General features: G+C 51.0%; 1 protein-coding gene across 1 annotated transcript in view; it reads right to left on the reverse strand.

The window, feature by feature from the left end:
- Positions 1-8803: 8803 nt before the first annotated feature.
- LOC144137606 (galactosylgalactosylxylosylprotein 3-beta-glucuronosyltransferase S-like) overlaps positions 8804-26082 on the reverse strand; it is a 43427-nt gene continuing 26148 nt past the window's right edge. The window contains exons 6-7 of the mRNA XM_077669538.1: positions 10390-10515; positions 8804-8836 (exon numbers count right to left, since the gene is read on the reverse strand). Of these exons, the coding sequence (XP_077525664.1) occupies positions 8804-8836; positions 10390-10515 (159 nt within the window). The remainder of the gene's footprint in view (positions 8837-10389; positions 10516-26082) is intronic.

Here is a 26082-nt window from a genome sequence, read left to right on the forward strand (position 1 = left end):
CTCGCCTGATCATGTGTATGATTTTATTGATAGTGTGTTTGAGGCGCTGCAAGGATCCGTCACTCTTGGTGTTGGTCTGAAGATGTAGGCACAGGATCTTGATGCTGGGGCTTGGAGTGATGGCCTGGCCATCAAGGAGTATTTCGATGTGTTCTTTGGGGTGTCGTTTGTCGTGAGGGCGGACGACAAGGAGGTGAGAATTTTTACGTGTGTACTGGAAGTCACAGGCTTTAGCATACTGGGGTACTAGAAGTGAGATGCCATGGGTTGGTGTGAGCTTCCTTTAATCGCTATCGCGTGGGATTCAAGGAGAATGCAGGGGTGAAACCCGTAGATGGGCTTGGTGAGTGCACCACTTTTCTTCCCCGTCTCCGCGTCGGCTCGTAGCTCAATCGGTAAGATAACGGGCTCTTGCTTTGCAACTCTGTTAGTTCCAGGTTCGATTCCTGGCGGTGCAGTAATTTCTTTTATTTGTTCTGGTGACACCAACGGTCGCGAAAGAACCCTTGGGGGGTAGAGGTAAAAAGCTTTGCTTTAAAACATATGGGCGCACGTATATCAGCCAAATTGTCGCTTGAATACGCACAGCGGAATGGTGCGGACAATTTCGGTGAGGCAAACGTTACAAACCACGCAATCGGTTTGACGCGAGTTACGTAAATTAACTGCGACTGTTGAAATGAGCGGTTCGGCTCACGAAACGACTGCACAGCGTGACATGCGTCTACGGAAACTTCTGAAGACCGAAAAAGAGGGACATCAGTACGCCTAGTGCGTGCATTGTTAGCAGCCTTCACAGCCTCTCCCCTAAAACAACTAGAAGGGAGCAAGCGCAATGCAGCCGCCACGCGTTCACAGGCCGCGTCAACAAAAATAACTGGGGCAGTCAACAAGTGCCATAGGAGCAGAGCAACTGCGGCGGCGTTTCCCGCCGGGCCCTCACCCCCTCGTTTTTCCCTCTTCACCGTGACCCCTTTGCCAGCGACCGCCGAGAAATGCTTACAGCGCCAAACAGGGACCGGGAAAGGAGGGAGGTGCAGTTTTCGTAGTCTAATTTTACCATCCTGGACAGTGAAGCTGCACAGCGGCACCGCCGTTTGCGACTCGTACACGCGCGTCCGGACTCGAGTTCCGTGATAAAACTTGTTTACACTACTGTACTCACGAGTGCATATACTCAAGAGTGCAGGCACTCGCAAAACCAGTATTCATGAGTATTGTACTCACGAGTACTCATACTCACGAGTACTCGTACTCACGAGTACTCGTACTCACGAGTACTCATACTCACGAGTACTCATACTCACGAGTACTCATACTCACGAGTACTCATACTCACGAGTACTCATACTCACGAGTACTCATACTCACGAGTACTCATACTCAGACTCACGAGTGGTGGACTCACCCCTGTACTCACTCGTCATCGCACTCACTTTTTTTTTCTGGGTGTGTACTCACTCATCATCGTACTCACTTGCGAGTTTGAGTACAAATGAGTGTACTCACGAGTGAGTACGCCAACCTATGCTAAGGACGCATGCACCTATTGCTTCTGTCTCTCAGGTATAAATGAGCACAGCAAGAGTCACATAAACTACGCAGCGATTCGTGCTGGCACGCATACGAACAAATCAGGAGCAAGGATAATCAAACGGCCCATATTCAAAGCTTTCATAGCTTGAGACTTGTCATATGGAACTACTCTTTTCAGAAGTTGCTTGTAATCGGTCGGCCTGAATTCGTAGTTAGGATTACATACTCTGCACGCGAAACAATACTATCACAGCCGTGATAGACTAATATAGTTACAAAAACAACACTGTAGAAAGGACCAATTAATAAATGTAGGTACCACCTCCAGGGAGGCCAGGAGCCGTTGCGCATTACTGGCTCTATGTAGTGGAATCATGGGCATATATACAAAACATACCGCAGGCATTTTTTTTTCACAGCAAAGCTGTATACCTCTACCCCCCTCCCCCCAACGGTTTCATCGACGTGAGCAAAAACGATTCCTGTGGGCAAAAAATGCCCGCCAATCCACCCTATGAAGGTGGTTTGAAAACGAAGCTGTAAACGACACCCACAACGATTACCCATGCAACGTCAATTGAATTCACACACGTGGCCCTACAAAAGATGAAACCAGATACAAGTGAAATGCACTTAACCATACCCTTTCTTGGATGTTCTTTGTTAAGGTTAAATGAATGCAGGATTTATGAACGGTGGTTGGTTGAGTTGTATCGGTGTAGCACATGAGTGGACACTTTTTTTGCAAAATGAAGGAAACTCAAACCCGGTGTTAGACGATCTCACTTCTCTGTTTCTGTCGCTTCCGAGGGATCGGTGGCAGAGACGAAAGAGAAGTGAGATGCCATGCGTTGTTGTGAGCTTCCTTTAAAATTATATAACCGCATCCTAGCGAATGCACAAGGCGCGCACACGGCCGCCACACGTGCCATCAGCGGAGCGCACAGCTGCGCGAAAGGTAGCGTGACGCTATCACATGGCATTCAGCGATAACGCAGGGGGTAAACCCGCAGATGTGCTCGGTGAGCGCACCGTCTGTCTCTCGCGTCTCCGCGTGGGCTCTCTCCGCGTGATACCTAGCCCTTCGGTGAGCAACATTAGGTTGGGGTTTGTTACCGACATCTGCATCATGACTGCAGATAACAAAAGTTCCGCTCTTAGATGTACTACTTATATCTAGCAAAGTCAAAAATCCTCGACTACCAAGCAAATTGCGTCAGTGCTCACATGAAGTCAAACAAGCCGTGCTCTCACCAAATCCGACGCCAAGACCAACGCCGCTCCCTTTCGTCGCCACCGCTGCCACCAGCTGCCTGGACGACCGCCGGGTTGCCCAGGAAGGGAGACGACGCCGTGCTCTCACCAAATCCGACGCCAAGACCAACGCCGACGTATACGCTCCCTTTCGTTGCCACCGCTGCCACCAGCTGCCTGGACGACCGCCGCGTTGCCCACGAAGGGAGACGACGCACGTAGTTCCAGCAGCACAATGCCCGTCGTTCCTTCAGCGACGCCTATTTTGTGCGCTACCTAGCCAATCAGAGGGTGGCAAAATAAAAAAAATTGGCCGCGTATCTGCTCCTTTCGTTGCAAATGACGTCAAAGACGATAGTCTTTATCGGCTTTTGCGAAGTAAATGCCTCCCTTCGCTTTACCATCTTTCTTCGCATAGTGCTAAGTGCAGCCAATGCAAACCTAACTTTCCTGCCACTAACATTTCATTTTGGCACCGTAATCAAACAACCCGCGAAATCATGGAGGCATTCCACATAGCAGAACGAGGTCATAAGTTTGCAAGCCAAACAAGCGTGTGTCTCCATCCTAAAAAGATTGCATATCTGCGTGTGCCTTGACTGTAACGTGTATATCTACTTGTGGTATCACCGTGACCTTTGCAAACTTGTTTCGACCATGCGCACTGTCCTTTTATTATTTTATTGTTTGTGTTCAGTATTTATGTTCACCCTTTCTGATATTAAAATTTAGTTAAACCTGCGGCTGTCCTTGTGTTGCACTTCCTTCTTCTTCGTTTGAGTTCGCGCTGGTTTTATCCAAGATTGCCTGTGTACCCTGATAATAAAATGTGTTGCCATGTTTCATTGCTTTGTTCGAACTTGCCACTGGTTCTGATAGAACTAGTACACACTGGCAGACTTATCACAATACAATATGATAGACCTACCAACCTTTTCTTTCCTCCATGCCTACCAGACTAATACACACTGATAGACCTAATAGACTAATGCAGACTGATAGATCTAATAGACTAATACATACTGATGGGCCTAATAGACTAATACAGACTGATAGGTCTATTAGTGGCCATAAGCATATACGTGTATTAGAATTTGCATCAGAATTTCGGCAATAAAAGAAAAACAGTGAAGAAAAAAAAATTTTCAAAATTAGCCAAATCCACTTTGGGTGGAATCGAGAAAAACGTCGTTTTTTGCCACCAAAATAACGGTGGCAAGTGCTGAAATAATTTTTTGCCATGGTGTAGAAGGGAGGAAAGGATCTTATTTGAGCACTGAAATAGAAATGTAGCTGCATTACTTCCCTCAATGGTAAGTACTTGTAAAGTCCGGATCTGGCACACATTGATGTGAGACGCAGAATTTGACCCATTTTGGATAAAAAGTGGTTTATTGCACAGGTCCTTGCTAGTGAAAAACGGCTGGAAAAGTATCACTTAAGGACTTTTTAAAATAACCTGCATAAAAGTAGTAATATGACTGTCATTTTTCAGCTGCAATCCCTTGCTGCACTGGGACGTCACTGGGTGCAGAGAGCACGACTAGATGCGGACAGAAGTGTCTTCTTCGCAACATCCGTACTCTTCCTGTTCGACAGCTGCCATTTCTATATCTTTGAATCTACTCAAAAAGTCAGAAAAGCACTTCAACTCTTCATGCAGCTGCCATAATTCTCCAAAGCTTTTAGAGAGAAGTCCCGTGACACCTTTCACCTTCAGGAGGTTTACGTTGTGCTCGTACAAGCCACGCATCTCGGGAGCACCTGAAAGATTCTTCCCTTTGCGTGAAACTGAAACAAAATTTGACACCGAGAACTGGTAATGTGGTTCTGCTCGAACTTCCAGGATTCGTCGGTTGGGGTTCAGCTAGCATATATACTCCGCTTTAGTTTTCTTAGGTTACCCGTGCCGTCTTCTCAGATGCAGTGTTTTTGCCTCCCTTCTTAGCACGGCTTCCCCAGGTTCTACTGTAATCATTTAGGACGTGCCTGATTTCTGTAGTGAAGCCTGTTGAATTAGCTTGTAAGTAACTTCAGCCTTAGAAAAACGAACATTAGTTTTTGTCCTGGAAGTGTACGAAAATTTCCAGCGGCATCATTTTGACGACGTTCTGAGGATGTACGCTGGACGGACAAACGGACCCTGATTGGACTGGCTGAAGATAAGATCTGGACAACTTGAGGATGCTGAAATGTCCAGAGCCGGACATCCTGAGGATTTACCCAGGTTTGTTTGGCGTTGACTGGGGCGTATCCTTCGTAGTTTCAAAGAAATCAAATTGTTGCGCGGGTAAAGCTAACCCAGAATCCTTGAGATTTAGATTGTATATTTTCTAGTTATATTGTGTTAGCATTAAGAATTTTTATTTTTGTTCATTTGTCTGTTTTGTTTCAATATTTTTTTAGCATGAGGCTACATTCCGTCCTCCTCTTGTACATTTTGTAAAGGGCATAAGCATGTGCCTCATGCACGACGCATGTGCCCAGCCTCCTCACAAGCATCACTGCTAAAGTGGGCTGGAAAATCCCGTACAGCCGACTGCGAGTTAAGCCAGTCGGCAGTGCACCAAGCCCAGCACAAGAAAGAAAACACAGCACGTTGACGGAGTCACGAAATGCTTTCACCCGCGGCCGCACTGTTCAATAGCATCTCAAACCGACTACACTGAAAACGGCAAGTTTCTCGCGCAGGGGCAAAGACAAACGCAAGCGAAAAGAAGAAACTTGTAGGGCAGACACGCAACTACACCGCGGCCGCAACTTTGAGCCCGCGGACCGGCCGCGCACGCCGTCAACGCTGCCGCCGGAGCCGTCGCCGCAGCCGCCGACACAGCGCAACTCGCGACGGGAGCGCCCTCTCAGCGCCTAGGGTAAAGTCGCGCCCGCTTTGGAAGGCGCAGTTCCGAAACTGAAAAAGTATCTATAAACGTTGGCCCAGACTTACGGCCTCCCTTGCCGAGCGGTACTTCACCACATCCACCTCTCCCTCAACCCACCTTCTAATGGTTCTGCGTGTTGCACGAGCTCCACTGCACTCTCCTTATGTGGGGCTGCCCTAATGACCATTTCCCTCTAATTTCTTCCGACAGGCAGTACCGGGGAAGGTAGCCCTGACCCGGAGACACAACTCTCCGTCGTGGACAGGGCTATGTCGCCGCTAGGCTGGAGCCTGCGGCCACCCCTACCCCTAATCCTACTGCCATCACTAAAGTCCCCCCCCAGGAGAAAATGTAACTGGTCCCAGCTGGTTTATGGTTAAATTCCCAGCTGGGAGCAGCTGGTTCCAGCTGGGACCAGCTAAGACAAGCTGGGCCCAGCTGGGAATTTAACCATAACCAGCTGGGACCAGCTACCATTTTCTCTCTCTCCCCCCCCCTCTCTCTCTCTCTCTCTCTCTCTCTCTCTCTCTCTCTCTCTCTCTCTCTCTCTCTCTCTCTCTCTCTCTCTCTCTCAGCGAAACACCAAAGCGTTCCGTCCGGCCCCGAAAAAATAGAAAAAAAACGCTTCGAAAAACTGTTGCGGCTAGTCTTGCTCTTTTCAGTGCTTTAACGATAAAACGGAAATACAGCAACTCCGTTTTAAAACGCTCCCTCCACGTCTAGGTAATGCTATCGCTTCGTATATCTTAAGGCCTAAGCTTAGAATTCTGCAACGTTTTTCAGGATCAAAATAAAAAGTACAACAAAAAATTACGCCCACCTCCCCTCGCGGGAACCCTGGTGTGATGCGACGCTGAGGGGGGTTCAAGCGCAAGCGGAGAGCAACCATCGAGCGAAAGGCCGCCGGAGAGCGGCGCAGCGGTTAGTATATGCGCAGAGCGCCCGAAGGAGAGGAGACCGCGGAGAGAGAGAGTACTGCACATGCGCAGCACCGCGCGCAGCGCCGCCCATCGGCGGAGTGAGAGCGCGCTGGCCCGCACACGCTCTCACCTGGGCACGCGCCGGCGCCAGTGCGTCTGCCGCGGCTATGACGCAACACAATCCACTTTAATCCAATCCAATCCAAATCCAAGCCAAACCAATCCAATCGAATCCAATTCAATGCCCCTCGCGAGAGATTGTTCGCTATCGGAGAGGAGAGCGGGAGAGTGGCTGCGGATAACAACGGACGCACGCAGGAAGGACAGGGCCGCCGACAAGAGATACTCTGAGCGTCGCATCTAAAAAATGTCCGCCATTAAAGAATTTTTATTCACTTATATGGCGGGATCTTGCGCCGGCGTTTTAGCAACGTTTCGCCAGTTTCGCACGTCTACGTCTGGTGCATTACTGCCGACACGCCAGATGACCCTGTGAATAAGTTGTGTAGGAAAAGAAAAGTAAATTTTACAGATTAGCTTTAAGAAAATCGTGGAGTGACAGAGACAATGACCCGTTTTTTGAGCGGACACATGGGTTAAAATATTGGTTATCACATCTCAACGGTTTTCGTTACATCTCGCATGCGTTTTGATAAACTTGCAAGGGTGATATTTATTTACCAACTGGAGAGAGAGAGAATTAACTTTTATCGAGCCCATTGAGTGGTTAGTGCGCACAGGCACTAGATGAGGTGGAACCTTCTTCGCGGGTCCCATATGCATCCAGCGCTCCGGGCCCCTGACTGCCAACGCGAGCTGGGTCGTCAGGTCGGGGCTGGACAACAAGGTCTTCCATCGTTCTCGGGGGTTGGGGTTGGGGAAGTTGGGGGAAGGGGTGGTGGGGGATTCTTGAGGTGAGTGCACTCGGCTATGACGTGTGCCAGGTTGCCTTCCTCGCTCTTGCAGAACGGGCACTTGATATCGTGCTCCTCCGGGTACATTTTCTGTAAGAGGACGGGATACGCCAGCGACCCAGCCTGTACTCTGCGTACGATCGTCTGTTGGTTACTGCTGAGGTGCCGGTGAGGTCAGGGGAACCTACACCTGCCTTCCCTCTAAGCTCGGTTATGTCTCTGTAGCTCGTGACGGAGCGCGCTAGTACCGGCTCGTCCTCGACCCGGTTGGTCAGTTCTCGGGCGGAGTGGTCGGCGAGTTCGTTGCCTTCCACCTGCGAGTGAGCCGGCACCCACACGAGCTCTACGGCTCGTCCCGGTGGCCTGCGTCTGGGCAGAAGCGCTAGTGTGGCAGGAGAGACCCTTCCCTTGCGGTAGCTTGCAGAGGCCATCTTGGAGTCCATGACCACGGTCTTCGCTCCCGGCTGTGGAAGGGCAAGGGCCCCGGCCAGTTCTTCGGCTTCGGACGGGTTCGTCGTTGTGATCGACGCGCTGGTGACCAGTCTGTCGATGGTGGTGACGACCGCCGTCGCTCTGGTTCCATGTTTGGGGAGCGAGGCGTCCGCGTATAGAATCTTCTGGTCCTCTTCCAGGTGCCGGGTTAGTTTTCTGGCCCTCGCGGAGCGTCTCTCGCCATTTCTCGCCGGCTGCATGTTCCTGGGGAGCCGTTTGGTCTTTATTGCGTCCCTCCATTACTGGGGTGGCGTTTCCGTCATCGGTTGCGGTTGGATCTTCCATCCCACCTTGCGCAGAACGGCCCGGCCGTGCTCGGTTCGGCTCAGCCGTATTCTTTGGTTGGAAAGGTGGGCTTCAGCCAGTTCTTCCACCGTGTTGTGCTTGCCCATGCCCTGCAACTTCTGCATGGGCGAGTGGACACGCGAGCCCATGGCGAACTTGACCGCTTTCCTGATCGTCGTGTTCAGCGTTTCTCGGTCCGCCCTCGTTAGCTGGAGGTACGGGGCGGAGTACGTGATGCGCGACACGACGAACGCCGGGAGAAATACCGGGGATGAGCTAGGCAGCGACCACATGATCGTGGCGATCGAGGTAGTCACGCCAGAAGCCATGTCGCCTGGCCCCCCTCCCCACGCAGCACACTTGGGTTGACTGGGAAGAGTACGAGAAACTAAGGAGCGAAGGGGCTAGTGATACCGAAAACATCGAAGACATTGGGGAATGGATGAAGGAAATCATGAGCGACGTCGAGGCTGCGACCACGGAAATCGAAATGGAGGTACAGGCAGACGGCATGGACAGTAGACTAGCCCACCTCATCGAGGCGAAGCAGTCCTTCCTGCGACGGTGGAAGAAACAAAGACTAACAGGAGACTGAGAAAGGGGATTGCGGAACTACCGTAAAAACCCGCGTATAATACGGACCCGCGTATAATACGAGGTGTAATTCGGGGACAGCAAAATCGGAAAAAAAGTTTTCATCCGCATATAATACGAGGTAAAGAGCATTTATTTGCACTGCAGTTACCCTTCAGTCATTGTTAGTTTTCGCTGGCACTGTCTCCCGACGTCCGTTCAGTCATCGTCAGGTGCGCTGCTGCTGTCTCCTGAAGTCGCCTTGCTGGAAATGTCTTCCCACAGAAAGTGGTCCTCACTGCTACCAAGGACGTTCGAGATGCCGCATTTCTTAAAGGAGAGACTGACGAGCTCCTCTGGGATGATGGCCCACGCATCCGCGTGCCAGCCACAAAGCACCGCTGGAGAAGCCCGCGTCAGCCATCCGGTAGCTGTCACTTACGGGTCTCCTGACCTCATCCCCTCTTGGTAGCAGGACCTGATGCAGTCTTTGAAAGGCTTGTTGATGCAAGCGTCTAGCGGTTGCAGCTGGGATGTCACTTCTCCTGGAATGACAATGAGTTCAATTCCGGGTTCACGCAACAACTTCTTCACGGAATCGGCCAGGTGGCAGCGAAAGGCGTCCAACGCAAGCACGTTGCCGCCGACACCACACAGACTTTATCCAGTCAAGCACCAGTTGCTTTCTCCACCCGCGAATGCTGCTTCGGTGACGCCGAACTGCCGTCCTGCGGCGCAATTCCTGATGGTCTCGGCACATAAAATAACTTTTCTTTTAATTGCCTCTGAATACTGCCTTCGTGCACCCGACATCGTGATAGACTTGCGGTGAAAGTGCCGATCATGGAGGAATGGTGCCGATCCTTCGCGTGTTCAAAACAATCAAAATGGCGCCGGCTGAAAGAAGCAGCAGCCATAGAGTTTCTTACAGTATACTTACTAAGAAACTCTATGGCAGCAGCCAGCTAACGCCACCGCAAGATGGTCCACCCTCCGCTGAAACCGAAACCGAAAGTGCAAATTTTCGGCTGAAAACTTTGGGATCCGCATATAATACGAGGCACAAATTTTACATAGTAAAATTTGGAAAGAAACCTCGTATTATACGCGGGTTTTTACGGTAAATTGAGCGATAGAGGAGCACTGCCGAGTGCTCAGTAACCAATGGTGGAACGAACTCTGCAATGTGGCGGATGGTCAGTTTCATAAGGGACAGACGTGGAAACTGTTCCGACACTAGGTAGACGAAACATGACTAAAGAGAGAGAAGCTCGCCAACTTCCTGCATAAAAAGATCGCGGAACACGGCGAAGATGCGGTGAAAAGAAAACTGCACGACAACTACATCCCCTCCACGCCGACGGTCACCCACGGCCCATACCGCGGAAGACCGAACGTGAGACTAAATAGAGACATACAGGTGGAAGAGGTCAAGACGGCTTTTCACGATCTCAACAGCAAGTCGGCACCGGGGCCCGACAGGGTATCGAATAGAGTGGCGAAGATTCTGGACGACTGCTCCGTGGAATCTCTCACGGCATAATACGAGTGCTGGATGACCGGATTCCCGCCGAAGGAATGGAAGAAATCCAAGATGATCCTCATCCCCAAGCCGGGGAAGCCACCTAGCACGGACCACCTCCGCCCGATCTCGCTCACTTCCTGCGTGGGCAAGGTGCTGGAGCACGTCCTGCTCGGACGATGGCAAGAGTACCTGGAAGACAACGATCTGTATCCTGAGACCGTGATTGGCTTCCGCCAGCACCTCAGCACACAAGATGCCATGATACAGTTAACGCATCATATTGCCGCGAACCATGAATTGGGTTTGTTTATTTATGGTTTGTTTTTACTGCCCGGCCGCGCCCGGCTCTGTTATCTGTGTCCAAAGCGAAGCGCGTGTTTCATTATTTATTGTTATGGCGGACGGTTTATATCATTCAGATAAGGACAGTGTTTCGCCCTAACGTCACTAGCCTACAATAATCTTCTTTGATCTACAATGTTCTAGATGTAAATCGACGTTTCCAGAACCACTCGCGCCGAAAGATAAAAAATTACGCCCACCTCCCCTCGCGGGAACCATGGTGTGATGCGACGCTGAAGGGGGTTCCATTGTGCGTTTCCGTTGGGTCGATTACTCGAATTGCGTGAGCAATCGTCGGGTAATGCGAGAGAGAGAGAGTGAGAGAGAGAGCAAGCGTAGCGCGGACGACCGTCGAATGAGAGACCGGCCGGAGCGCGGCACTCCGGGAGCGCAGCGCAGCTGCCGGAGTGCAGCGCGCTGCCGAGTGCAGCGCACTCGGGCGCGCAGCGGAGTGCAGCGCGCCCGAAGGAGAGGAGACCGCGGAGAGAGAGGGCGCTGCACATGCGCACAGCACGCTGGCGCCGCGCGGCAGTTGTTGGGAGAGAGTGTTCGCTATCGGCGCTATCGGAGAGAGCAGAGGAGGCGAGCGGAGGAGAGACGCAGCTTTGCGGACGCGGACAACGACGCAAGAAGGACAGGGCCGCCGGCAAGAGATGCTTCTCTCAGCGTCGCATCTAAAAGCCTGCAGAGCAGACACCGCGGTATTCGATTCGCCGACACCAGTCTGCGCACGTCGCTTTGTTGACTCCTGCTTCGCCGCCGTATATTCTTTGAGTTTTTAGGGGAGCACAAGTTCGCTCCAATAAACTTTTTTTTTCTTCAAGACAGCTGCGTCGTCTTTGGCTACGTGACATCTGGTGGAGGTGCTGAGTACGCACCCTTTATGCTCCCAACGGCCTCTGTAAGCCGCCAAGCCAGTCCAGCTAGAGCCAGCCGCCGACTGCAAGGTCTCCCGCCCGAGTTTGGTCTCCTGCCAGACGGACCCAAAAGAACGACCGCTGCAACCACCACCATGGTGCAAGAAGCAACATCACCAATCGTCCTGCAGCAGCCCCGGGAACCGCCATCGTTCCGGGGAGCCCCCGCTGAAGACCCAGAAGAATGGTTGGAGAAACTGTAGCGCGTCCGGATCTTCAACAGGTGGGACGACGAAGAAACGTTCCGGCATGTTTTCTTTTACTTTGAAGATTCAGCTCGAAATTGGTTCGAGAACCACGAGAGCTCTTTGACCATCTGTACTCAATTCAAAAGCGAGTTCCTTAACCTTTACTACCATGGTGAGAAAAGAACGAGCTGCGCTTTTACTTGAAACTCGAACGCAGCACCCCAACGAAGGGGTCATGATCTTCGTCAAGGAGATGAAGGGACTTTTTTGCCGTGCGGACCCAGAAATGACGGAGGAAAAGAAACTAAGGTTTCTGATGCGAGGGGCAAAGCAAGAGCTCTTCGCGTGCCGTGTACGCAACCCCCCAAGACCGTGCCCGAATTCGCGTCTGAGGCCGCCGCGATGGAGAAGACGCTCGAAATTAAAGCGAGGCAGTACGACCGCCCAGTCAATGCGCTGGTTTTGGAGGCGAGTGAGCCGGGGTTACTATTAGCTCCGATACACTACGCGACACCATCCGCGCAGTAGTCAGGCAGGAGTTGTGGAAAAGTTTCCCCACGACTGCCTAGCCCCAAGTCGCCTCCTTGACCGACACGATCAGAGAAGTTCAACACGCACTGCAAACTTCTACGCCGTCGGAAGCACCCCGTGAGCCACAAGCTATGGGCTATTCCGAAGCTGTTCTTCGACCCCGGCCAGCTCCGATTCGTCGTCATGAAGCCCCGTTGTACTGCCGTCCACTGCCGCCCGCCCGACCCCCTGTAGTTCAAAACCAGATGCCGAGGAAGACGGACGTATGGCGAACCTCCGACAATCGTCCGCTTTGCTACCACTGCGGAGAAGCCGACCAAATCTACCGTCGCTGGCCCTACAAGAGGCTCGGTTTGCGAGGGTTCTCCGTCGACGCACCACGCCCCCGACCCGGCTAGCGCCCTACTGAGATCGAAGAATGCCTGTACAACACAAGCCGAGGTCCACTTCGTTTCAACCGTTCGCCGTCGCCCTACCCGTCGACCCACCGTAGCACTGCTGACTTTTCACGTGGAAGGTCCCCCAGCCCGCTTGGGGGGAGACTAAAAGCAGCAACTTGTAGAGGTGGAATTGCCGAACGGCGGAAAAACGAAAACCCTCCAACGACGCAAGGATGCACCGAACACTGTGATTCACGACATGTCCTCAGCCCAACGACACGATCTAACCCTGACGTGACTCCCGAACACGACAGCCACAAGGCGCGATGCGTACCCTACATGACCGAGCCTGCCGCTGAGAGGACGACGACAGCGACGATGCACAGTGCCCGACCTGACGTCAACACGCACAAGCCGAGATGCGATGCTCCGACGCTTCGGAACTCGAGGAAGGCGCGTCCGACGTCAAGGTGTCCGTCGACGGCTTTGATGTAGTCGCCCTCATAGACACTGGGGCCGACTACTCAGTAATGAGCGGATCATTTGCGTCTAAGATGGAGAAAGTTACGACCAGATGGGACGGTCCACTCATACGCACAGCAAAATGACATCTCGTAATGCCAAGTGGAACGCGCACATCACGCGTCACCACAGACTGTACCACGTACCCTGCCGCGTTCGTCATATTGCCCAACTGCTCCTGCAACGTAATTCTTGGGATGGACTTTCTGACGGACAACAGTGCAATAATTGATCTACAGATCAAGTCTGTGACTTTTTCCTCCGATCACTCTATGACGCTGGAACCGTACCCCGAACACCGTGCTGCTATAAGGATCGCCGATGATCATGTCACCCTGCCACCCCGGGCAAGCTTGATGATCACCGTCTACTGTGAAGATGCACACTCCTGACGTCGACGCTATCGTGGAGAGTGACCAAAGGTTTCTTCTCGACCGCGGTGTGTCTGTCGCAAGAGGCATTGCACGCTTTAAGCAACGCCAAATCCTAGGTTTTGTTCACTAATTTCTCTGAGGAGTACCCGCATTTAAACAAAGGCGCTGCAATTGTGTTCCTCGAAGAAACGTAAGAAGCAAGTGAGTGACGTGATCGCTGTCGCCGACTTTGAACGCGCACCCGAAGATACCTTCAAGCTTCCGCATCCCTTCGAGGTGCATCCGGCGTTACCGCAAGAAGAACGGAACAAATTATTGGCTTTGCTGCGTCGCTACAGCGAGTGTTTTTCGTCGAACTCAAAATTACGTCAGGCACCTCTAGCGAAGCACCGAGTTATAACCGAGGATGGAGCCCGACCTACCCGACAGTCACCGTACCGCTTGTCTTCGCACGAGCGGGAAGCCATCCGGACACAAGTGGAAGACATGCTCAGCGACGACATTATACAGCCATCGAAAAGCCCCTGGGCTGTGGCGGTCCTAATCGTGAAGAAAAAAGACAGCACATGAAGGTTTTGCGTTGGCTACCGGCGACTGAACAAAATCACCAAAAAGGAAGTGTACCCCCTGCCACGAATCGACGACGCCCTCGACTACCTCTGCCATGCGATGTAGTTAAAGTGGTTCTCTCTCTCTCTCTCTCTCTCTCTCTCTCTCTCTCTCTCTCTCTCTCTCTCTCTCTCTCTCTCTCTCTCTCTCTCTCTCTCTCTATCTCTCTCTCTCTCTCTCTGTGTCATTGATGGATCTAAAGACAGGCTTGGTGGTCGCCACCGCTTTTTTCTACCTTGTTACAAAGCAGAAGCACCATGTACGTTGTTTCTGCCGTTGTAGGCACTTCTGGGGGCTTCTCTTCCTTAGCAGGATCAGCTGCGTCGTACACAGCTATCTCAATGATGTACGTGCCAGACAGACGTATAGTCCGCATAAAGCTCTTCACGACCGCGTTCGGCGCGTAGTGGGAGTAAGCATTCTAACGGGGACCTTATCAGCTGCCTGTAGGGGACTTTGCCTTGTGTCCTCTCTGGCAGTATTAGATGCGACTGCATCTCATTATCGCCTTGTCCCTGCATCCGGCGTCGGCGTTGTTGTCGGCGTCCGCCCCTCCCCCCATTCTCCTCGCCGCGCGAGCTGCGCTCTCCGCCGCTCACCCCCTCTCCTCTCCGATAGCGAACACTCTCTCGCGAGGGGCATTGGATTGGATTCGATTGGCTTGGATTGGATTAAAGTGGATTGTGTTGGATTGTGTTGCGTCATAGCCGCGGCAGCCGCACTGGCGCCGGCGCGTCCCCTCACCGTTATGCGCGCTATAAAACGCGGTGCATGCGCCGCTCCGCTCCATCGTTCCAGCGCCGTTCCTCCGCTGTCCAACGCTGCAACGTGAACCCCCTATGCGTCGCAGCTACACAGGGGTTCCCGCGAGGTGAGGTGGGAGATTTTTCGAGATATCCGTGCTCCTCAAAAAAAAAAAGTTTCGAGATAAAGCGGGCAAATGCGTAGCGCCTATGGGAGGTAAGCACACGGCTAGAAAAAGTTTCGAGAAGATATTTTGAAATAGCAGAGTTCGAGTTAACGAAGGATTCATTTGATGGACAGGAACCAGGAATGTTTTTTTCCTTCCCCTTCTTGACTCTGCACATGAAGCAAAAGCGGCAGGGCGCACATTCTATAGGCTGCAAAAAGTTCACCGTTTTTTTACGTTCCTATTTGAAACGAAAATACTAAGAGCCTTCTTCTGGGATACCCCTACCGTTGATGCTTGTACTGTCGTTAGTGGGCTTTCTTATTTTATTAACTCACTATGTCGCAGGCACTTGGTAAGGAAGTTGTACTGAAAATGAAGTGCCAAGTCTGCAGGACCAACTACTGCTTCCTGCATGCCAGGGGAAGATGCCGCTGTGTTTACTACCTCTTGTAATTTGGGGGGACTTCTGAATCCTTCCGTGCATTTTTTAAAGTTTATTAGCGATCTCTGGGATGTTTTTACCGGTTGCTTCAGCTACAAAGAGATCCACCATGACAGCGTTATGGATGTGCTGCACCCCTTACAACAAACACCTTAACGGCGTTGGTTGCCACCTGCACAGTGAGACCTTGACAGCAAATTTGGTTGGGTTCTGTACACATTGTGACAGGGATTCCTTTTAATATAAAAGGTTTAAACAAGTTCCGCGATACATGGGAAGTCGGGAGCCACACCTTAAACTTAGCCGTCGCTAATGATCGAGGGCGAGTTATGAAAATGCGTTTGCCAAAAATGTCAATTTAAATCTCCATGTTAGCGTTATCAAAACCTTTACCTGTGTAGACTTTGGGCATGATTTTCCGCGTTACATTTCATTTGCTGTGCTATTGAAAATGAAAACAAAATGTGTAGTTTGTTCCAGTTCCGTTTAATTGAACCTCCGTGTTAGCGCTCTTGAACCTTTACCCCTATAGTAGACTTTGTGTATGAACCTCCGTGTTAGCGTTCTTGAACCTTTACCCCTATAGTAGACTTTGTGTATGATTTCCCGTGTTATATTTAATTTTTGTCGCGGTCAATATATTTTCTGATCTATGTTTTGCTTTGGTTTTATGTGCGTGTAATTGTACTCTCAGCATACTTGTGAATTAATTCTGTCTTAATTTGATTCAACTCCTTTCTTGACCGAATATGAGGTGAAGGGTGGTGCGATTAATAGAACGTTGCGGGAATAGTTGTATGAAAGACGGTAATTGGGACAACTGGGCTTAACCCCCTTTTAGTTAACAAGATATCTGGCTTGCGCGTGTCATTTTCTGTTGAGCCAGGCGACAATATTAACACCATGGTGACCTCTAATTATCACAAGCGGGCCACGGCTTAAATACTGCTATAATAACAACTCGCGCAATAAAAAACAAACGAAACTTATGATATCAACCCACATAACTGCAGTCCAAGCGTAAATTGCAAGACAATAAATAAGAAATTCTTCTCAGAAGCCATCATGCCAGTCCTCATATTTTTTCATGTCATTTGTGTCGACCAATTATGTCCATCAAGCAGCACAATAAGGACACAGTCATAAATCAATCATGAACTGGTTCATATCAGGAAATTTCACGCAAATACTTTTAAATGAGAAGTTGGAATAGCGAAAATGTCGCTGCAATTACTTCATTTACAATCCGCTCCGAATGCTTCACCGTAGAAAAATCCGTAATTTTTAGATGCGACGCATCTCTTGCTATGGGGTATGTCCCTCCTGCGTCGTCGGCGTCCGCACACCACGTGCGCATGTGCCACTCTCCCCCGTTCTTCTCTCCGACGGCTGGCGCAACACTCTCGCTCCGTCTCATTATCATAAACAACAACAGCTGCGCGCGCGTCTGCTCGGGCGCGCACTTGCGTGCCGGGGCAGAACAGAAAGTACCTCTAAAATAGGGGTACTTTCCAGGCGCGCCTTCAGCTCATCGAAAGCATTGGTCTGCTCAGGGCGCCAAACAAATGGCACGCCGTCCTTTGTCAGACGAGTGAGGGGCTCGGCTATCTTGGAGAAATTAGCCACGAAGCGCCGGTAGTAAGCGCAGAGGCCCAAAAATCGGCGCACGGCGCTTGTCAGCGGGCGTCGGGAATGCGTTCACCGCCGCCGTCTTGTCAGGGTCGGGGCTGACAGCCTCAGGACTAACCACGTGGCCGAGGAACTTGAGCTGTTGAAATGCGAAGCGACATTTTTCCGGTTTGAGCGACAGTACCGCTGAACGGATCGCGTTCAACACGGCATGCAGGCGATCGAGTGTTCGTCGAAGGTCCGGGAAAAATGACAACGTCGTCCTGGTAAACTAGACAGGACTGCCATTTCAGTTCCTAGAGTACACTGTCCATCATTCTTTGGAAGGTCGCAGGGGCAGAGCAGAGACCGAACGGGAGCACCTTGAACTCATATAACCCATCTGGGGTGATAAAGGCAGTCTTTTCGCGGTCGCGCTCATCCACTTCGATCTGTCATTACCCGCTGCCTAAGTCGATGGAGGAGAAGTAACTGGCATGGCGTAGTCGGTCTAAGGAGTCGTCAATCCGAGGCAGAGGGTAAACGTCTTTCTTCGTAATTTTGTTCAACCTCCTGTAGTCCACGCAAAACCGAAGAGTGCCGTTTTTTTTGCCACCAGAACCACGGGTGACGCCCATGGACTCGTCCATGGTTGTATAACGTCGTCTTGCAACATTTCTTTGACCTGGCGACGTATTGCATCTGGCTCTTTTGGGGAGACCCTGTACGGATGTTGACGAACAGGTCTTTCCCCTTCCTCTGTCACAATGCGGTGCTTAGTGACTGCTGTCTGTCGGACCTTCGACGAAGAAGCAAAACAGTCAGCAAAAAAAGCGATGACGCTGTGGAGTCGGCGCTTTTGGTCTGCCGATAGGTACGGGTTAACCTCAACTTAATGCCTAAGTTGGAAGCGGCCTGAGGGGTTGCCGTTGTCGAGGTGTGCTGCTGACCGTTGAAACCATCACGAACCTGCTCGGCGCGGCCCTGGTTGGCGTAGCAAGGCGGCCGAACTCAGGCTGAAGGCCACGCAGGTGCCAGCTGGTCTTGTGGACGTTTGTTGTGTCCACCGAGGCCGAACCAGTAGCGAAGCAATCGTCCGGATCAAAGTGCATGGACAGCTACCCAGCAGCTCCACCAAAATGTCACGTCACAAAGCCGAGTACAGATGGAAGGGGGCTTTAATGATTGAAGAGCGGCGATCAGAACAGCCAGCAGCCGAAGGCCAGAAGAGAGAAGAAAAAAAAGAACACAGAGCAACCAGGCCGAGCCCCTCGCTCATAAAGCCGTGCAGCCGCTTGGCGGCGGCAGCAGCTTGCTAAAAGCGTGAGCCCCCCAATACCATGTCATCAAGGCAATATGATTCGAGAGCGACAAGTTGGTCGTTCGTAGATCGCCCCACTCTGAAGCCTGCCTGGCAGCAATCGAGAAGATCGTTGTACTCAAAGAAATACACGAGTCTTCTGTTTATCATCTTCTCGAGAAGCTTGCACAGGCAGCTGGTCAGGGCGATGGGTCGGTAGCTAGCGGGAGAGGAAAGGTCCGTCCCTTCTTTCAAGAATGCTACAACTATGGCCTCCCTCCAAGACTTTGGAATGTGCCCCGAAAGCCATATTTTGTTGTATAGGTGTAGGGGTGTCTCAAGAGTGTCTGGGTGTAGGTGTTGTATCATGGTACATGTAATGCACCAGAGGCGTGGGGATTGAACTTTTGGGCTGCGTCGAGGATGTGCGCCGCGAGGAGTTGGGTAGCTTCTTTAACGTGTAGGTGTCCTATGGATGTGTGGTGTAGTTTGGATGTCTCTGTAAATGTGTTCCAGTTAGCTCTTCCTTCGTTAAACCTATTTTGGGTAGATGGATTGCGTGGGCCTTTACCTATATATATTAGTGAGGTGGAGAAGTGGTCGCTACCCTATGCGTCCGTGCCCACACCCCCCTCAAGACATGGAAAGAGAATTGCAGAACCAATAGCCAAGTCAAGATTTGACTATGTATTGTGTCCTAAGTTATGGTATGTAGGCTGTTTCTTGTTGAAAAGGCATGCTCCCGGGGATGTTAAAAACTTCTCTATCAGGCGACCTTGGGCATTCGTGCGAGACGAGCCCCAAAGAGAATTGTGTCATTAAGGTCGCCTGTGATGATAATGGCTCGGGCAGCTGGTCAACCAGCTCCTCGAAATCGGAGCTCGAATGTGCGAAATCGGGAGGAATGTATATGTAGAATACCGTTATCAACCTATTAAATATTATTGTTCGGATTGTTACAGCCTCAAGGAAAGGGTTCATAGGGACAGGGTGACATATGCTAAGGATTTCCTGGCGATTATTGCCACACTGCCCGAAGACTGTGTGCAGCCATCCCTGTCCTTTCTGAATACCATGTAACTATTCAAGAAATTTGTGTGCTTGGAATTCAAATGTGTTTCCTGAACACACATTGCACTTGGCTGATTAGCATGCAGTATTTCGTATACATCGTCAAGATTTTTAAGAAGGCCTCTGCAGTTCCATTGGATTATGTTTTCTCTTCCCATTATGAAGTGTTCGGAGCTACTGGAGTGTGTTGTTTATGTATCATCTTTCGGGCCTTGGACTCTCGGAGGAGGCTTTTTCGGCCTCTGTACAGGTTTGGATGCAGGGACCCGTTCCTTTCGCTGCGACGCAAACAGGAATGGTCCCACGTCCATCTCATCCTCGGATGACCTAGGGGTGCCTGATGGACCAGGCCCCTTGGACTTGGCGCCCATTCGGGTGTCTTTCGTTTTCTGAGCCGCTACAGCCGAAGGTGTCGGGACCACCACAGGTGGCACGGGCGGAGCGGCAGAGGTGGGAGCCGATGCGGGACCCCCGGTGTCCATCTCCTCCGTATGCTCCAATGAAAGCAGGGAGGGTGGGGAAGCAGGGGCAGGAGGGGCACCGGTCCCGACGGTGGCTGTTGCCACCACAGCCGCTGCTGGCTCAGCGAGCGGTGCGGAGGCGGGTTGGGCTGCCCGCAGCAACCCGGGGGGGGGCGGGACCAAGTCTGACTCTTGGTACGGGGTCCCCGCCGAAACCAGACGCCGCTCCGCCCCCCGGCGAGCTGCGTCGGCGTACCTCCCCAGGGGGAAAGAGGCGAACCTCTTTCGCGCCTCTGGGAAGGTGATGTTCTCTGTGACCTTAATAGTGATGATTTTCTTTTCCTGCTGGAACTTCTCACAGCTGCGGGACCATGCTGCGTGCGGTCCCTTGCAGTTTGCACAGGAGAAGGTGAGAGTCGCAGTTTTCAGTCGGATGGTCTTGTGCGGCACATTTCGCACAGGTCGGTTTGCCGCGGCAGGAGGCTGTACCGTGCCCGAACCGCTGGCACTTGAAGTAGCGGCGCGGGTTTGGTATGCAAGGTCGGACTGGGCATCTGATAAAATCTGCATTCACCTACTCAGGGAGCGTGGAGCGGTCAAATGTCAAGATCAAGTGTTTGGTATGTATTTCAATGTCATTTCGTCGAATAGTTATCCTTCGCACTGCCGTCACGCCTTGGTCTCGAAGGCCCTCAAGGAGATCTGTTTCTGTTTCGTTGATTAGGTCACGATCGGAGATCACGCCCTGGGATCTGTTTAGCTAAGGCTGAAAGTTGGGCTAGTTGGTGTTGACTTAGATGCATATTACCAGCGAAAAAACAGACAGGGACGCAGAAAGAAGCAGACGGGACACTCGCTAGACTTCAACTGAAAAGTTTACACAAGAAACACGTAATATATGAAAATGCCAACAGACAAGGATGATTGACCTTGCAAGTGATAAAAACAAACAAAAGAGATAAAACCGTCCACAATCTTAAATGCGTATGACCCACACAACCAAATTACATCCCGCGCATGCGGCCTTGCAAAAAATTCAGCTCTTTTGCCGTCAGAGCGATGGAAGGCTTACTGATACAGTTAACTGCCTCCTTTTGAATATAGAAAGCCTCAGAAATTTCGCGCTTTGCTTGGTCGCGCCCGCTATCTAAGACACGTGTAGCGCCAAATGCTGGAACACAACCAGGACACCGTTTACAATGGTCGGCCAAGTGCCCCCCCCCAGCAAGCGATGAAACTGCAGCCCGATGCTCCCTCAGACGGTCATTTATACATCGCCCCGTCTGCCCTACATAGCATCTGCCGCAGGGCAAGGGAATGCTGTAAACAACGCCAGTTCTGCAGGGAACAAACCTGGTGGCATGCTTTATTGTGCAGCCTTGCCTCTTATCTTCATTGACAGCTGGGCACATCCGCAACAGCTTCCCAGGGGCAGTAGCCAGTACATTTACACCGCATTTTTTGCCCACTTTTTTCAAGCGGTGTGTGAGCTGATGAACATATGGTACTGCTACCCTCCGCAACCTAGGCTGGCTGTCGGCGTCTCCTTTTGGAGAACTAGTACTTAGCGTGCGGTGGGGCGTGATCTTTATGTCTGTATCCACGATGCGGGTTTATGAAGGGAGGTTAGTAGATTGCTGCCTGTTGTTAACTTAGACCAGGATTTCTCCTGTTTTGAGTTTTTTGGCTTTGTAGGACTTTCCGACAATGCCCTCAAGGCAATTTGAGATGAGAAAAACAGACTGTGCAGTGACGGGTTTTGACTGGTCAAGAGATTCCATTATTAACAAGCGGAGATTTTGTCGGGTTTCGGAAATGTCAATTCAGGCAAGGGAGGAAAGAAGACTTCGGTGCGGCCCCTTTTCAGGAACCGATCATGGTTTTTTTTTTTTTGGGGGGGGGGGTTGAATTATCGATATGGCATAAGGAAAAGCAGGGAACGGGGGTACTTTCTTCGTCAGCCTTACCCTGATAGCTGAAGAGGTCCCGGAACTCCCGGCCTGGTAAACAGACACGGAGCCCATCCGCCCGAGCTTGACCTGGGCTCCGACAGCCACCTTTTGAAGTTTTTACCCTTCACCTTAAAATCCAGCTTATGTTTGGGGGCTCGGGGTCCGTGGTGTAGCCAATACCGTCACCAAGATTACTGAAGGTGCCCCGTGCGGGGACATCGGGTGACTCGTAGACAAAAACATCGCATGTTGAAATGCCCACGATCCCCATCTGCACCTGCATCGGAGTCATGTAATGAGGCTTAGGGCTGTCTTTGCTAAACGAGTTTGCCACCTTCACTGGACACTTTATTTCCAGCAGTGTCTGCCTCGCTGGGCACCACTCGCGCCGGAACGAAACTAGTTCGTCTAGAGAGCACCGCATTAAAAAGGGAAGTGCTGCCAGATGATGAGTCCAGTGCCACAGATCTCGAGATCGTGGCCTTCTGCAGTCCTAACTGCCCGGTACACTTCCCGGGCCTCTGCCTCTTTCTGAAGGCCTTTCAGCATTACTGCACTCTGAAAATGGGTCTGCCTTGTGAGAGCTTTGTACAGGCCAGTCAGGTTGTGCAGTCGAGGGTCAGTTTTCAGTTTGCGGGCCTTCGTCTTAAACTAATGCACAATGGTGCTGGTCGCCATTCCAAGGCGATACTCATGCCACTCCTCACTTGAGGGTTGCTCTATGGTACACCTTTGGATGTGAAGAATGGTATTTTCGTCGTACCACTCATGCGCCTCCTCCAAAAACGCTTGAAGGTCTACCTTGTCAGTTCTTATCAACTGAGCTGGAGCCATGCTCGAAGTTTCTTGTGTGTAGGCCTGGGGTAGCATGGATGCATCAGGTGCTGCATTGAAGCAAATGAATATTTACATAGTTTTTCAGGTGGAAATAAACCACGGGCAAAACGTGGTGTTTTGAATTATTCGCACACACTGCTGGCATTGCTATGCCTTAATATACAGCAAGAAATGTTTTTTGGATTAAATAACGGTAAAGATGAACCATGAAACAAAAAAGCAAGTTTCATTCATTTTTCTTACACTGATAGTTATCTTGCATGCTTCTCTTATGCTGTATGCAACTGATTTAAATTACAGTGTCAAAAGATAGTGCACATTGGTCACAGTGCATTGGCATTTGAAAGGGAGGGACAGGTATTTTTGTGCTCTCTGCTGAAGTCTTAAAGGACTTTCAGATTTGGATGGAGCATTTTCTACACAATATTTTGCGCTGTATCATATTATACTTCATGATCCCGGAAGCTACGAAGCAAAATCGTACCGAGTCTCACTTTCTTTTTCATGCGCATTTCTGTTGAAGATGTGTAGGGCAGGCTGGCTGTCAAACGTTGTAGCACGCCGTCTCTGGGACGGGGAACAGCAGGTTCCTGGAACTAATTATGCAGTTCGTGTTAAAAATATAAGCTGCTACAACTCTTGACACAATTAAGTACAGAATGTCTCGTTTGGCACGTATTGCAGACATGAAAGCAGTAAATTTATAATTCAATGTACATTTTAAAATTTGCTACAGGGAACACAAAAACAGTAACTAAAAAGTTAACATTATTCTGCTGGCCCTTTTTGCCTTGTCCTTAATGAAAGTACATTAAGTGATATTTTCGTATTAAGTGGTTATACCCTTGGCCCTTGCCTACAAAAAGAAGTACTTTTAATTTCAACAATGCAACTTGCCTTTGGGCAGCAGGGTCGGTTGAGGACAGTGGTGGGGGCATATTTCTGCTTGACAGTGTATTTGGCGTTCTGTCCCCATGACTGCGGCAAGTCTGTTGAGGAAAGAAAAGTCAACTGCTTTCTTTGCTTAATGTACAATAGAACTGCAATGCAGTGCTTGCACTTTTGTACTTTTTTTCTGAAAGAAAAAAAGATCCCCTAAGTTGCAAACACAAACTAACAAAAGATCACTACCGCAGGTAAGTTGGCCAACATGGTAAAGCGAATCTGTATATTCAGAGTAACAAGTTTTTCGGCAATATTTAACAGCTTTCTTTGTAAAATCCAGCTTTCGGTCAGTTTTTCTAGTTCAGTCGAGAACCGCCGGCGACCTTGGCATTCTGCTCGGACCTTCACCAACTATAAACAGTGTTAGTTACAAAACTGTCAAGCTAATCGGAATCTGTGTAGTTACTACGGCATTAAAAGTGGCTCCCGCAAAGCTGCCTTCTAACTGGCATTTACTGCACACTTGGATTACTGTTACTGAATTTAGTGCTGTTGACAATTACACGTTGAAGGTGCGAAGCGACTGTACAAATATGCGTGCACCCTTCCAGTTGAAATTGCCATAATATATTTTTCGCAACACTCCTAGGTTAACGTTCCCAGCGCAGCGCCGAGAAAACGGGGGAGGGGTAAAATATTTGCGAGGAGCACGTGTTTGGGGACAATGTCGGATAGGTCGCGGAAAAGAGTAAGATATGGATTAGTGGCACAAATATTACACAACCCCATAGCGTGGTGGTCATGTTTTTTTCAGCAACATTTTCACACAGGCACGAATTGTTGGCCGGTCGCTCGACGTCCTGCTCACTCACGTGCACAAGTTACCGCGCGAGCTGCACAACGTTCAGCTTACCCAGCGGGACAGGTGAAGTTGATTTCGACAATCCTCGCTTCATCCTGCAGTTTGAGTTCGACTTTCAGCGGGTCGTTACTGAGTGCCGATGAATGCAGCACGTAGGCAATGATGTGCACGGGCCCGCTGGATCGGCACGAAGAGGCCACTGCACTGCATTCTATCACGTGCCCAGCTTCCAACACCAAGTCCCCTTCAACGAGGCATCTTGGGCCGTCCCCGACGTGGTCGAGAATCGTGCTGAGCGGCAAGGAAACGGCGAAGTTTTGACACAACGACGTTAGCTTGCTCCACCACTGGGTTAGCGGCGACCGCCAGCGATCACCCCCATCAAAACAAATCAAATGTGCACGTTATTGCCCGCGATTACGGAATATCGGCTTGTCATGCTTGCGAATGAATAGTAACCACACAATTACTCACTTTGAAACTGGTCGTCCTCTTCGCTTTCCATCCTAGCCATGCGGTAAGGGTGCCTAAGCAGTGAGGGATAGCAGCCAACGCGAACACGTGTCCGCACTAGGAGCGGTTCGCGCTTCCGCCGCTAGGCGCCGACTCTGTTCGATCTCGGGGTGAAAAGAGCCACTCACGCGCCTGACGAAACATAGCGCCCCTTTCACCCGGGAAAGCGCCCAAGAAAAAGCTTTGTGCGAGCTGCAACAACGCCTGCAAAACCCACCCGTGCTCACTCATGTGGACGAAAACGCCGAAACGTAAATACACACGGACGGCAGTGATATAGGCTTGGGTGCCGTCCTCGTCCAAAAGCAAGGCGATTGCAAAAAATAATCGCCTATATCCAGCCGTTGTCTGTCGCAAGAGGAGAGAAGAACTACAGCGTGCGGAGGAGGCCCGCCAGCTCGTTCGAGTTCGCACAAAGGACCAGCAGCTGGTGGATGCCGGACGCTACAACCTCCGACACCGAGACGCCGAGTACCGTCCAGGGGATCGTGTGTGGGTTTGGACTCCCATCCGACGACGTGGGCTCAGTTAGAAGCTTATGCGACGGTATTTCGGACCCTACCGGATTCTGCAACGTGTTGGCCAACGCGGCCGCCCTTGCACACCACTATGATCGTGCTTCGCCTCTGCTACCTCGCCCAGCGGAGCCCCCTACATGGCAGCGACCTCAAGCTACGGACAACCGGCCTCTAGGGTGCATAAAAAGCATTCACCCCCAAGAGAAGCAGGTCAACCCAACGCTCCCTCTTGACTCGCCAGATGGCCTTCAAGCGCATGTGGACGCAGGGGTAGCCGACGGCATCCTCCACACAAGCCTTGTCTGCCCCACTATGCCATCCATCAACCAAACATGTTCGTATTTCACAGAGGCGCCTCTTCCTTCTGTGTTGGCGGAGCTGATTGCCATTCGTGATGGCCTGTGTGCTTTAGCTTCTGATCTCGGCGCTGCTCCACCACCGCGCTTGGTATTCTAGCATTCTACACCGATTCCACCCAG

Source organism: Haemaphysalis longicornis, unplaced genomic scaffold, assembly GCF_048455015.1.
Source record: "Haemaphysalis longicornis isolate Haplotype H1 unplaced genomic scaffold, Haemaphysalis longicornis Haplotype H1 scaffold_413, whole genome shotgun sequence".
Taxonomy (NCBI): Eukaryota; Metazoa; Arthropoda; class Arachnida; order Ixodida; family Ixodidae; genus Haemaphysalis; species Haemaphysalis longicornis.